The 14916-nt window shown below is 34.9% G+C and overlaps 3 protein-coding genes across 4 annotated transcripts; 2 read left to right on the top strand and 1 right to left on the bottom strand.

The window, feature by feature from the left end:
• Positions 1 to 2367: 2367 nt before the first annotated feature.
• Positions 2368 to 4058, top strand: LOC102666310 (uncharacterized). The gene is made up of 2 exons (XM_006580628.4): positions 2368 to 2413; positions 2507 to 4058. Exons 1-2 carry the CDS (start codon positions 2368 to 2370, stop codon positions 2998 to 3000), a joined length of 540 nt encoding a protein of 179 aa, XP_006580691.1. The 3' UTR covers positions 3001 to 4058.
• Positions 4059 to 7598: 3540 nt separating this feature from the next.
• LOC100305494 (uncharacterized) lies at positions 7599 to 9911 on the top strand. The gene is given in 4 exon segments (NM_001249268.1): positions 7599 to 7797; positions 8673 to 8794; positions 9328 to 9446; positions 9567 to 9911. Coding segments are annotated over 4 exon segments (528 nt in total). The 5' UTR covers positions 7599 to 7619; the 3' UTR covers positions 9676 to 9911.
• Positions 9912 to 10461: 550 nt separating this feature from the next.
• Positions 10462 to 14916, bottom strand: LOC102666447 (uncharacterized). 2 transcript variants are annotated; one of them, XM_041015835.1, is made up of 3 exons: positions 14570 to 14916; positions 14367 to 14443; positions 10462 to 14046 (listed from the first exon to the last, which is right to left on the bottom strand). In XM_041015835.1, exon 3 carries the CDS (start codon positions 14011 to 14013, stop codon positions 10765 to 10767), a length of 3249 nt encoding a protein of 1082 aa, XP_040871769.1. In that variant the 5' UTR covers positions 14014 to 14046; positions 14367 to 14443; positions 14570 to 14916; the 3' UTR covers positions 10462 to 10764. The 2 variants fall into 2 exon arrangements, with proteins under 2 accessions (XP_040871769.1, XP_040871770.1); XM_041015836.1 differs by having other exon boundaries at positions 14739 to 14916.

Raw genomic sequence — 14916 nt, 5'->3', positions numbered from 1 at the left:
ATACCCTTGTATAATACATTGTAACTTGATTCCATTTTCTTCTGCACCTGCAATAGCTGTAACAAGTGCACAACAGAGGTGAAATCCCCTAATTTGATCCTAAAGCTAAAGGTTTCACCCGCTAGCAAAAGCTAAATTGCACATCATGCACTTTGAATTATTTTAAAAAGTATATATTGATTTTTTTTAATATAATAAATAGTTTTACATTAAATATCATTGTATAATTGCTTAGATTGATTTCTACCAAGCTTGACATTAGTTGGTTTAAGAGGATATAAGAGTTTCAATTTTTATGACTTTATTCCTTTGAGTGGGTTAACGTTGGAACTAGTAACTTTTACTCAATTTAATTTGACACGTTAATTTCGGCACTTGAGTGATGCTATAATAAAGTGAATGGGGTAAATGTGAATTCACAAGTGCTTAAAGATTTGGAGTTTTTTTTAATGCTTTTTACAGATACGAGTTTGATTTCTTTTGAGGCTACTAAAATTTCGTTTGGTGATGGATAACCATTCTCAAGAAAATTTTCTGGTGCATTCGGATTAATTGATTATTTACAACAAGTAAAATTGCTCGGGATGTAAGCTTGTCTGGTAATTCTTTGGATTGTCATTGGCACTTTATCTTTCTTGCACTCCATCAACTTATAGTTAAAAACTAATTCCTTTTGAAACATAGAAATCACCTTTCTTTGTTGATATGATGAAGAATCGAACCTTGATAAACTTAAAGGCATTTGCATTCTATGTAGGGAGTAGTATTGAAGGTGGCTCTCTATTCTATCATTTTCTTTAAAAAAGAAAATAATGAATAACAAGGGCAATAACCAAGGTCCAAAAAGGGTCAACAGAGTCCAAGAGCCAAGAGCAGTGCCCCATTCAAAGGGACTGTGCCACACAAACACAAGTACCAAGCCACTGTATACTTAAACCAAGAAGAGTGGTTGTTGGACTAAATGTAGCACTAGTGAGTGGCCACAAACGCGCCAACCTTCCTCTAATTTACTTTCCCCAAATTTTCAAACTTTTCTCCTGCAAAGCTTGGCCATACTACCTTTTATAATGTCATTTTTTTCTCTCTAATATATGTACGGTAAACCTTAACAAATAGTCGAAATTTGTATTTGTTTTATAATTTTTTTTCATTTTTACTCCCCTAATAAAATAGTAGTTTTGTTTTTTGTCTTGATATTTTTTTAGACTCCAATAAATTAATAAATTTTGTATTTATTTTTTCATTTGTTATTAGTTCATTTGAAAAAGATTAATAACATGAAAAAAAATATCAAAAATTAATAATTTGTCATGGACTAAAAAGAAGTGACAAGGATAAAAAATAAAATTGTTGTTATATTAAGGACTCAATGTAAAGTAAAGTTTTTATCAGGAAATAAACATAAAATTTAAATATTTACTAGGGATTACAAACACAATTTAACCTTTTTTTAATATTTTTTTCAACATTTTTATTATATTATTCTCTTTATTTCAAATTTTGTCTCTTGTTTCATCTTATCATTGAAAGGAATGAATCACTGGTCAGTCAGGTTTTCAATAAAAATTAATTGTCGATAAAGTCAATAAATATTTCATATCAATATATAAAAAAAAGGGATCTACTTACTTGAGTAAATTTTTTAAAGTTACTCTTCATCCTCATCATTCATTTTCATAAGATCTAATGATTAAGATTGGTTACTTATTATAACCATTACATCTTAAAAAATAAATAATGAGGATGAAGAATAACTCTAACTAATGGAAATGGGTCCCTCTTCTAAAAAAAAATATTCACAATTACACACACATATAACATACTATTTTTAAGAAGAATATTATCGGACACTCTATCTAACACACAATCTTGCATTGATTAATTTTTTATTAGAAACTATTATAAAATCACAAGTGGATTTGTTCATAAACTTTAGTAATTTTTTCTTGATAATTATTTTGTTGTTGTAATTTTTAATAAATTTGAATCAAATAAAAAATATATGTTCAAAGGAATATGTTATTGACATTTTTAATGTATTTTTATTATTAACTAAACAGTTTGAAATTGTTTTATATAATCAACTAATCGATGATCACTATTAATATGCCTTTTAAATATTTATTGTAAAAATTAATCATCATATAATATGATTTATATTACATCACAATGTAAATTTGTGTTATAATGTGAGTGTATAATCTATTTTTTCTTAATTAAATCACAATATCTATTTAACAAGTGCTAATAGTTATGTTACCATTTTTATTAAATTTTATCCAATAAAAAATTATATTTTAAAATGCATGGAGATCCGTCTAGCTCTAGCTCATCTATAAAATACGTACATATATTATTACATAGGCTATGAATAAAAAGAGACAGAGAAAAGAAAGATATGCCTATGGAGATGGTAAGCGATATTGAAATGGAAGTGTGACTGTTGAGTGATTGAAGTTGGTGATTGATACAACACGTTAACAAAAGGGTTTTTGTTGCATTGCAGGTTCAGGGGACAGTACATTGAGAATAATGAAGAAGAAGAAGAATCAGAGTGAGGAGAAGAATCCACGTGGCAGGTTCGAGAAGGAGGAGGAGGGTGGCGGGGAAAAGATAAAGTGTTCGACCAAGCATTGTGGTTCATGCTGCGGCGGCTACGTGGCTGATTGTGTGGCAGTGTGTTGCTGCCCTTGCGCAGTGCTGCATTGTTGTGCTATGGCTATTGTCAAGGGGCCTTCTCTTGTGGGGAGAAAGTGTTTAGGGTTGGGAAAGAAGAACAAGAACAAGAACACCAAGAAAAAGGGGTGTGAAGATGATGTTGTTGTTGTTGTTGTTGAGAGGAACAAGAACAACAACATTGAAAGAGTTCAAAGGGCTGTGAGGGAAATGGACAATATCACTGTCAATGCTGGATTTGATGCAGAGAAGGTTTGGAAGGAGCTCTATCAGATCGGTCATATGGATTTTGGGAGGGTTTCTAGTTCCTCACATGATGATTAATTATTTTGGAGAGCCAATACACAATGATGAAAGATTGCTCTTGCTCAACTGGTAAATTTTAATCTTAGGATTTTTAGGATTTAAAATTTAGGGTTTTTTTTTTTGGATTAAACATAATTTTTAGTCTCTATAAATATTAAATATTCAATTTTAGTCTCTTCAAAATAATATTGTCTCTTTCTTAATTTTTTATTTGAGGATGAGTCCTGAGGCAAAAAAAATGTTTTGCCTTGGTGACCGGTGCGGTTTAGGTTGAATATGAAAATAGTCTTTTTATGTATGTAAAAAGACTTCATACAATTATTCTTTCCTTACCTTTGTGAAACGAGAAGCTTTAGATGTGAAGGTATGTTAGTTTTAGTTTTTTTTTTTTTCTAATCTTTTATTTATAAAAATATATTAGGTGTACTCCTGTGTTTCACAAGAATGTATCTCCTTTTAATTCATCATTTATAAAAATAAGGATTATACAAGTTATATTTCTGTAATTAAGAAGTCAACGGAGATATTTCTGTAATTAAGAAGTCAAGGGAGATTATTTTATTTTGAGGAACTAAAAATGAATATTATTCTATTTATTTATGGGGACTAAAATCAAGTTTTGTCCTAGTTTTTAGGAGGTTAAAAAATATTGTCTCCCGCTTCTTTGATTCAATTGCACACTCAATATTATTAGGAATTGAATTCTAGACATGTCTTTTGAACTTTGATCCGTGACCTTTGTCTATACATTGTTGTCTTTGTTTAATGTATGGGATCTTTAGAGCAAAGTGCGATGTAACATTTTGTAAGTAGCACCCGTAAGTCTTTTGAGACATCTTGTTTTGCGGTCTAATTGCGATTGTATTTGGAATGGGATCCAATAAAAGTTGGAGTTAGACTGTCAAGTCAACTGTTACTTGTTCCATGTGCTAGGACAACATAGATGAGGGGTCTTTACTCTTAGTTGTTTTACTTTTTGTATTTACTGAATTGGAAGTTTGGGAGATATTTTTGTTCTAATGTTATGCTTTATCTACGCATCTATAAATGGTACATATTTCTATTAACGGATTAGTCTAATAGTTGATCCACAGAGAATTAAAGAATTAAAGCTGATATAAATACTTTGAGATCTCACCGAAAAGATAAAAGTCTCAATTATAATGGGTTGCTACAAAAAATGTGTACATTTTATTGTGTCCTTGCATTTCTCATTTTCCCTTTATCAATTATTAGCATATTGGACGATTTTAATTTATTATTAATTTGAGATGGGAGAGGATTTTCCATTCTGCCAACTTTCTTTTCAATGATTTGTACAAGCTAATCTTAAAAAAATTGAAGTTTTAGTGAAGATAGATATAATGACAACAATTCATCAAATGACAAGAGTAAAGTAAGATTCGTTTATTGTTTTTCTCTTCTGAAAGTTAATTTTGAAGAAATGATTCTATAGCTGTCTCTAACCGAGAACCATCATACAGTCATGCATTGCATTATTGGGGGCAACATGGTAAAACAAGCAAGATATCAAGGTAATGTACTGCCATGTTTTTTGGAGAGTGCATGTCTAGTAGACTAGTACTCGAAATGGAAATTAGGATGTCCCTGATTTTGAGTCAAGGAGGCACCTTGTCAAAGACAGGTGGTGTACAAGTCAGAACAATGCTTGGTCCTTAACAACACAACCCTAAATTCATGTTCTGTTATTGGGCCCATGCCAAATTGTCCTCCACTAGTAACTGTGCACTCTTGAATAATTTGAATGTGTGAACCTCTGAAGGGAACATGGAATGGGCCTCCTAGTCATATAGAGTCAGCATGTTTTCACTGAATTCAAATTTTACCACAAGGTCTTGAACACAAATTTTTTTATCAAATTCTTAAGGAAAGTTTCAAAACAGGTTTTCTTTACTTTCCTTTCTTTCTTTCTATCCATCTTTTTTTCGTTGACTATTGCTCTAATATTGATACACATAATTTACTTGATGAAATTTACTAATAAAACTAATCAAGGCACATAAATTGCATAAACACATGGTGTGTCAGGCAAATCGTTAATTGTAATACTACTTGTTTGATTTTATTTTACTGGAATAGACTTATTTTATTTTAATAGAAATAGGAATAACAATACAATTTGAAATTCTATAAATAAAAAAAATGGGGACTATATAAAGTAGTTGCCCGAGCTAGCATATGAGCAACATTTCCTTATCATCTTACAAACTTAACTTTGAAAGTTTAACTTAGTATCAAGGAGTTCTTTATAGTGAAAATAATGACCCCAAATTCAAAAGCATCCTCCTTTAGGAAAGGAATGCTATCAACCTAAGTTTTGTAGTCCAAGTTCGGTCTATTGTCAAATGAATTGCTCTGAACAAGCCCATAGCCTCTTGAACAATTAGCTTAGACAGAAACGAGCAATCAATTTTTGTCAAGACAAAGTGACCTTGGATCATTCTTCAAGCACATCCCAAAACTTGTCATATTTTGATCATTGAAAAATGTGGCACCGGTGTTACATTTAAGGCTGCTAGGAGATGGTTTTGGACCAAGTTGTGTAGTGACTAAATGAATTTACTGTATCGATCACAGGGTATTATAAATTTTCCTCAAGCGCATGGCTAGCTCTAGTAATTAAGATTTGAGTTGTTTCATTTGTATCCTCCCTTGCTCATATTCAAGTTTCTTCTCCTACAAATACTCCAAATGATCATTCTGAATTGAAAAGCTGTTAACAAGCTCCAACAATGACTTGCCAAAAGTTTCCTTGTTTCTAATACTCTATACTCGAGGGCAAGTCAATAGAAACGATGCCAACAATTCTCCAACTCTAAAAACGCAAAGCACACACCTTACAAGTTTGACACAAAAATTTCACTCTCCAATGGATGCACATTCTCCATATATCACATTCCAATCCCCTGCATGCACTTAAGATGGGTGGAGTCCACTAACTTATTAATAATAGATTATAAGTGGTTTTCAGCGTAGAACCCTTGTTTACTTGGCCACCAAACTAGTTTATCCTCTTTGACATTCTTGAAAATGGGCATATGCAGCATTGCAAAATATCCTTAGGGTGCAAAGTATTAGTTATTAGCTCCTGAAGAAGTGCTATACTTCACCAAGAAAATCCACACATGGATTCCCTTCTCAGAAAAAAATAAAATAAATAAATAAACAATGGAAACTTCCCAATCGCGAGAAAGTAGCTCTTGAATTGTTGCTGCGGTGATGGTAGCATATTTGTGCCACAGGTTCAAGGAATAGAATAAAATGAAAGTGAATTAATGTGAAAATTTAGAATTAAAGTATCAATTCTACATAATTTTACTGTTCATTTCTCGGCAACGGAATGGACCCTTAGTCTAAGAAGATGACCCAAGATGGCAAATCAGACTTCAATGTGGCAAGCAAATCAGACATCTACGTCTACAAAACAAAGATGTAGACACAGTTACAGATTATAATAAATAATAAATTAATAACAACCCATCCTATCACGCAAGGCAAACTACTAGTTACATGCACAAATAGAACTAAACAACAGATCACAATGATTGTATTTGTAGAGACCAAATGAACTAGTCTCAAATAAGTAAGCCACGAGGTAGTTGAAGCATCTATCTAATCTATCTATCAGACACAAAAATATTAAATAAACCAACATATGAGATCGACTCCAAAACACGTGTGTTTCTAGTAATGTATTGACTACGATTCAATTACAATTAAGCAATTAGCATTGACTAGTCCAATTACAAATCCAATTTTAAAAACAATAATTTTTTAGCTCTGTAGGCCTGCCTTATGAAATCAACCCGGATAATCAAAATAGCAATAAGAAACTATAAGGGAAACCAAATCATAAGATTCCAAATTATACGAAACTCTTGAATTTAGGTAAATTTGAAGATGCTTAAACGAATAATAAATGCTGGTTTAGTTGATAAGGAACAAGTTTATATAATAAAAAGATTTAGATTTCTTGTTACCAATGTGAAAATTTCATTAGTGAATAATTCGTAAGTATACACATTTTTTTGAATATTTTGAGACTTGTCCCAATTCTGGTGGGCTCTGGGCATCTAAGTACCTAAACTTTTGCATGTGAAAAAAACAAAGAAAAGAAGCTTAAGCATAGAACCTAGGGTGTATGTTTGAGTGGAAAGAAAGTAGAAATCAATAGTAAAAAAATAAAATAATACCAGATTCATATTTTTACATTTTATTTATTTTAGAAACTACACTCTACTTTAATAAAACTTACATCTCATTTTTTTTTTTCATTTCTTCCCTTTCTATGAAACGGACACCAGAGGAAAAACTTCTTTAACTTTGGCATATAATTTTGTGGAAGTTGTCGTTTTGGTTTGTTCTCGATGTTTCGTACCCAGGCATAAGAATAATAGAAAGGACACCCGGGCCCGCTACCTTATGAGAAAACGACAGCACCATGTTCGAAGTGCGCACTTTAGCAAAGTGTTAGATAACGGTGCTATCCTACACTGAATGGTTAAATACGCTGCGAGTGAATCTCGGTGGTCATTGCATATATATATATATATATATATAACTGCGTGATCAAAGAACAAAGAGAGTGAATTGACTCGGGGTGAGTTGACTCAGCGATGGCGGAAGAGGTGACTCGGGTGATGGTGGCAGTGAACGAGTCGAGCATGAAGGGATACCCTCATCCTTCGATCAGCAGCAAAGGGGCTTTCGAATGGACCATCAACAAGATCGTTCGCAACAACGTCTCTGCCTTCAACCTTCTTTTTCTTCACGTTCAAGTCCCCGATGAAGATGGTTCTCTTTCTATTTCCCTCTCTTTTCTTTTTAATTGTTCTTTGTTGTTGTGTCAAGAAATATTATGATTACTGGCGTTTGGATTCTGTTTTGCATTCGGTGCTGCTTGGTTTCTGTGAAAATGGAGGAAAGAAAACGGAAAAAGGACGGGAAATTAGTTGATCCCTACAATTTATGTTAAGAGTGTGTCCATGATTGGTGAAATTAGTTAATTGAGAGTAAGCATGTGTATATGTACGCAGAAATTTTAATTCATAACACCAAGTAGGCGCAAGATTATTTTAGCTTAATCAGTAATTTCGAGTTCGAGTTCCAAGCATTCCACCATGTAGGCACAAGGTTGTTTTAGCTTGATCGGTGATTTTGAGTTCGAGTTCCAAGCATTCCACCATGTAGGCACAAGGTTGTTTTAGCTTGATCGGTGATTTTGAGTTCGAGTTCCCAGCATTCCACCGTGTAGGCACAAGGTTGTCTTAGCTTGATCAGTAATTTCGAGTTCGAGACCCAAGTATTCGGAGGAAGAGCTTTGCTGCTTCCCATAGTATTCTACCTAGCTCGAACAAGATTATCTTTTGTGGATGATACTTGTGGTTTCTTATAAACAAGATAGATGTTAATTCATGAAATGTTGATTTTAGATGCATTTTTTAAAAAGGTGTAATGTGCAAAAGAAAAAAGGATTGTGTCTTTGATTCGATGAGTAATAATTGAGTTTGAAAACATTGTTATGATATTTTAGTTGCTCTTGTTTTGTCATTATTTTTTTACTTTTTTTTTAATATGCAGCTGATATAGTGACAGGAATTAGCGTTTATGTTATGCTATAGGAACGTGAAAGATGGTTGTTGTGCTTTTTTATTTCTTGTTTTTGCTAGGTTTTAATGACATGGATAGTATCTACGCATCGCCTGACGATTTTAAGAACATGAATCAGAGAGATAGAATTAGAGGGGTTCATCTGATGGAATACTTCGTCAATAGGTGTCATGAAATTGGGGTAATGATTTTTCTCCTCAACTTCTGCATGCTCTAGCCATTGTCTTCGTTCCTGTTAAATGTTAAGTGAAATTGGTTTTAAATTATCAATGTAAAATACGTTTAGGCTGACATCCAATAATGAATAGGATGCCATAATAAAATGATCATATCTTATTAGATGTCTATGTAAAATTATTTTATGTTAACAATGTATATTAATTAAAGAATAAACCATCAATTCATTCTTGAACTATTACTCTATCTTTCTTCGAAATGGTCTGTAAAGTAATAAAACTATTTAATATTTCCCTGAAGTATCTAATATTCATCGCTTTAGTCCCTCAGTGGATGTATTTTAGTAAAGTTCAATGGCCAAATTTGAAGGATTTTTTAATATTTGGATAACTACTTAGTACTTAGCATGACTTCTAATATTTTTAAGACTACTTAAGTAGTTTGTTTTACTTAAGGGATTATTTAAGGAAGAGATTAATACTTCAGGGATGGAATTGATGGTTTACTTGATTTGACAACCCAATGATCTATTTGTAGGTGGTTTGTCAAGCATGGATAATGAAGGGTGATCCCAAAGAAGTAATATGTCATGAAGTGAAACGACTAAGGCCTGATCTTCTGGTTGTGGGTAGCCGAGGTCTTGGACCTTTTCAAAAGTATGTCCAATTGCTTTATTTTTTGTAGGAGATGTTGAGGTTGAGAATGCATGAATGCTTCTAGACTTTAATTTGGTATGAGATATGTTATTAAGGAATTGTATTGAACATGTTGTGCAGGGTTTTTGTTGGCACTGTGAGTGAATTTTGTTGGAAGCATGCTGAATGCCCTGTCATTAGTATCAAACGCAAGCCAGATGAAACTCCCCAGGACCCTGTTGATGACTGATATTTATTTTGTAATACACCAGACATTGAAGATAGTTTACCTATGCTCCCATGCTTTGTGTAGTCAAAAGAAAGAAAAAATATCATTCAAGATTAGTATATGGAGATTTACAATGTGGGAACACGAGCAGGAAATCCAACTTTTGGTGCTTTTTTGCCTTTGTTCCTTTTGTCCAGTTTGTAATTCCAAGATGTGTTGATTTCTTTTAGTGTACAAATCTATCCGCTTAAGTCAATGTTGTTTGTAATTCTGAAAGTTGGATGCTGTAATATTGCTCTTCAATGTGATGCATGCATTATTTATTTTACCAAGCCATACTCAATTGTTCTTCAATGGATGGTGTAGTAATATTTCTCTTAACGTGTCTCGACTTCTTAATATAAGCCATTTGTTTCTGATCTTAAATATGAAGATGATGGTTGGATTTCAAATAACATGCTAACAATTTGATCGTAAACTTCCACTATTGAATATCATCAGAACATTCCAAGCTTCTATAAATTGGCCACACAATTCATATCAAGTGTCGAACTGTAGATATTTGTTACCATGGATTGCGGGATTTTCCAACGTTTACCTACACGATATAGGCATTTTACAAAGACAATTTTATATTTTATTTGTTTTATTTTATCCTTGTCTCATTATTAAAACTAAATACAACTAAAATAATTATGTCACATGCACGGTCTCCTTATGAACGCAATCAATATCATCACAAGAAACAGGAGTTCCTATCATCCCAAAACAGATAAAACTTAGTATTTAAAACAAAATCAAACAGAATGGAACAGAATAATATATCTTTTATCATTAAAAGCTGTTTGCATATTACTAGTTACTACCATGAGAGACAGAATAGTCTAAAGATGTTTATATCTATAAAACTATGCATTCAACGGATAAAATATCTGGACAAGTACCTAATATCATGACCCCCATTCAAAATATAACAACTACCTTTATAAAGCTAGGCCAAGAGGTCAAACAAAAAGAGCCCCAGATAACGACAGAACCACAAAAGGGGCATATTATCACTAAATTCTACCCTAATCATTGCTGCATAATGACTAGTCTCCCATGTCTTATCTAAAACAAAGAAGCTTCAACCATTTTGTTAACATCCTCCAAAAGAGCCTTCATCTCGCTCTCTACCTTTGCCATCATATCAGGAGATTTGCCACCCGATGCTTCTAGCATCAAAGTCATACCTTGAAGCTTCTGCTGTATGAAGATCAATTTGGATGCTTCAGTACCCTGTGAGAATGCAACAGGTGCTGTAGCTGCTGGCAAAGACTTGTTCTTTGATCTTTCACCCTGTTGTCCAGACTTGGATCCATCAGAGGAATACTGAAGCTGAAAAGTGACATCAGTAGGAGATCCAAAAGGGTTATTGTTTTGGGAATGGTTATATGCCTTCTCAGCATCAGAAGTTCTAAGGAAGGACACTCTAGCTGTGTAGTTAGTGCAGAACATGTCGGTTTCTGCTTCATTCAGAGCTCCAAACTTGCTATACACGGAGACAAGATCAGATCTTGAAGGCATAGAGGATCCTGGCCAAAATGAAACAAAAAGAACAGCACCTGCAGCATTTTTATCAGTCCCCTTCTTGCCTGAAGCAGTTTCCTTTCTTCTCTTCTTTTGCCCAGAATTTTGCTTCAGTGATGATATATGTTCATCAGCAGACAGATTTAAACCTTTCAACATTTCATCTTCTTCAGATTCCGGCTTCTTTCTCTTCCTTCCAGGTTGATTTTTCTCGTATACTTCGTGCAACGATCCTTGGCAATATAAGGAACTTCTGAAGGCATAAGTAAAGTCAACAAATTGGTCAAGAGAAGTGCCTTCCCTACGAATTAGTGGACTAATAGCTGCATTGAGGACTTGAGACAGAACTTCCGCCACAGGAGCCTGGATTTTGTTTGGATCCACAATATTTTTCCCATCATCTTCTCGTGTTTGATAACTTGAGCCATCAAAAAACCTCCCCTTGTAAACTGGAAGAGAACTCAGGCCAGCATCCCCTGCCCTTCGCTGTGATACTTTAGCTTTTCTGGATACTTTAAGAGATTCCGGTTCTAAGTATACCTCCCTTTGCCCCCTGGTTGGAATAGTGAAAGGAGGGGACAAGTACTTGCTTCTCTTCCTTTCTCTTGACAAATTACCCTTCTCATTTCGTTCTTCGCTCTTCCCTTCATCAAAAGCTTCTTTCTTCTCTTTTGACTGCAGCAATGAGCCAACGTCGCTGTTTCCCTCATCACCATTGCCATCATTTTTAGCACATGACACATCTCCATCAGCATCTAGAAGCAACTCCATTTTCTTTTGAACAGGTTTAGATGCCATTCCATCCTCACTACCTTTTCTCTTCTTTCCAACATTTGACCCAATTGCATTCACCATTTCAACAGTTGCATCCAGCTCCCTATTTGCTGTATGAACATCTTTGTCCTCCCCCATAATTTCGGCAATGCTTTTCTGCTTTCTAACAGGGTTCGATATGCTCCCTGAAAGCCCTGGAGAATGACCCAGTTCATCAAATGGCCCTTGGGTTGGTGCTTCCACAGTACTTTTACCATCATCTCCAGCAACTGTTTCATCCATGACACTATCTTCAACTCCAGGAATCGGCTGGGGATCCATATAATCAGCTAATTTATAACCCCCTTTTGACAGATAATATGCAGAAAGCTGAGCCTTTAATATCTCAAGCTCCAGAATACTTCCAAACTCAATAATTTGCGAAATTTGTTTCACATAAGAAAGTAATTCTGCTGGTTCAATTAGAAAATCAAGTCTCTCTATGGCATTTTCAGGTACAAGAACTCCTTCCTTGATGCCAGAGTTTTTCGCCAAAGGGAGACTGGACTCAGGACCAGTTTTCTTAGCAACAAATGGATGACTCAACTTCAAATGCAGAAGCCTTCCAAACTCATTTACAGCTTCTTGCACAGCACTGGCAAAATCGATGGAGCTATTCTGTTTAACCATATCATCAAAGTTATCCCCAAAAGGCTTTAATTGTGACGGTTGACACCATGCAAAGGTTCCATTCCCAAAGTAGGCAACCAGAAGTCTGTTCTTTTGTTTCAGCCTCAATGCAAAGTAAGATTCATCAGATGGATCATAAATCCGGCCAGGCCACGAAGGATGACTCTCAACTTGACCCCAAACAAAATCACCAACAACAAAACCATAACCTTCAACACTCAAGTCCTCCACATCTACATCCATGTTCTCACTTGTCTCTGCAACTGGAACCTCTATAGTCACAATGTTCCCACCACAATCTTCATCTTTTTCTTCCTCTTCACTTTCACCCCTCTCTGTTTTATCTTCCCCACCAAGACCTACTGAACTGTCCACAATCAAATCAGCAGCTTCTGCAACTCTACTCTCGGATTCAAGAGTCAGAATGTTCCCATTACAATCTTCATCTTTTTCTACCTCTTCACTTTCGCCCCCATCTCTTACGACTTCCCCACCAATCCCTATCAAACTATCCACACTCAAAATAGAAGCTTCTGCTTCTCTACTCTCAGAAGCAACAGCCACAATGTTCCCATCACAATCTACATCTTTTCCATCCTCTTCATTTATCCCCTCAACTGATCCATCTTCCCCAACAACTCGTACCAAATTATCCACACTCAAGACAGCAGCTTCAGCTGCTCTACTCTCCGAAGCAGTAGCGACGGCATCCTCATCACAATTTTCATCTATTCCTTCCTCTTCCTTCATCCCTCCTCTTCTGTCTTCTGTGCTAACCCCTACCAAACCTTCAACACTCGAAACAGAAGCCTCTGCCACTCTACTCTCAGAACCAACAGCGACAATGCCCCCATCACAATCTTCAAATGTTCCTGTCTCTTCACTCTTCCCTCCTCTTCCATCTTCTCCACCAACCTCTACCGAACGGTTCACACTCAAAACAGCAGCCTCAGGAACTGTACTCTCAGAAGCAAACATATAGTCCAGCTTCTCAGAACCATAACCAAAGTCCAACTTCTCAGCACCATCACCGGAAAACACCGCATCCATATCACTTTCTTGCATTCCTAACCAAGACGGCACCCCATTCACCTCAGAATCAGCCAAAACTTGACAATCGTTTTCACTCAGAACTGAAACCTTGGTCTCCAAGACACTACTATTCTCGACGACAAAGTCAACGACCCCATCACAACACAACCCTTCGCTTTCAATGCTAGAAAACCCATCCCCATTCACAGTAACCCCACAACTACCCTCCTCACTCCTCAAACCCCCAAGAACTTCCCTAACCTCCTTCTCCTGCTCTGAACCTAGAACCATGCTGTCACTTTCATCCGTGCCCATTGAAAAAGATCAAAATTTTCTCGACAAAACAACCTATTCAGAGAACAAAAAACTAAAACACATAAAAAATAAAAACACACACACAGACACACAAACACATTCATCACATATTCACATTTCTACATTCTCACATTTCTACGGATTAGGTTGCATGAAACGAAAGAGTAAACATAACTCCAAAAATGGGGATTTAAAAGCAAGAACACCACCCTCTAATGGAAAATAAAGAAATGTTCAACAAAATAAAAAAGAAAAAGACAAACAAGAAAAAGGGTATAGTATAGTAATTTTTTATACGACCAGAAGAAGGGATAAATCAAAAATAAATAAAAAGAAGAAGAAGAAGAGAATACCTGAAGAATGAAAAGGCAGTGTAGTTGTTGTGCCCTCAACCAGAACGAAACCTTAAAAGTTAAAACCCAATATTGACCTGAGAAGAAGAATGTGATTCTGGGGTTATTATATTACAGATTATAAATAAATAAAATATTGACATTTTAGTAGCACTAAAATTAAAGAGATTATTATTCAAAAAGAATAATGAAGTTATACTGACATTAATAAGAGTGAGATAGTGGAGAGGGAAAAATTTTCTAGTTATGGAGTGTGTTTGAAAATATCGAGGATTCTTGAGATGGTGACAGGTTGAAGTTCATTTTCAATTTTTTTTTCCTCTATTGGTACTGTTGAATTTCATTATTGCAGCACAAGACTGAAGACTCTACCCAAAAAAATGGAGTGAGGGATGAGTTTGTCTTTGTCTCCAACAACTATATTTTGCATTTCTTCTTAATGTTGTGTTGTGTTCAGATAGATAGACGAGGACAAACAAGTACATGATCAACACTACACGCTTTTCTTTCACGCCATCTTTGTCCTCTCACACAAATTAAATGTGCAACC

Source organism: Glycine max, chromosome 5 (assembly GCF_000004515.6).
Source record: "Glycine max cultivar Williams 82 chromosome 5, Glycine_max_v4.0, whole genome shotgun sequence".
NCBI lineage: Eukaryota > Viridiplantae > Streptophyta > Magnoliopsida > Fabales > Fabaceae > Glycine > Glycine max.
This window is presented reverse-complemented; position numbering and strand designations above follow the sequence as displayed.

Bases quoted from the DNA above. Each gene is read 5' to 3' on its own strand.
- LOC102666310 (XM_006580628.4), top strand. From the start codon at position 2,368: ATGAATAAAAAGAGACAGAGAAAAGAAAGATATGCCTATGGAGATG. The intron at 2,414-2,506 runs GTAAGCGATATT...GTTGCATTGCAG, and splicing joins AAGATATGCCTATGGAGATG to GTTCAGGGGACAGTACATTG.
- LOC102666447 (XM_041015835.1), bottom strand. From the start codon at position 14,013: ATGGGCACGGATGAAAGTGACAGCATGGTTCTAGGTTCAGAGCAGGAG.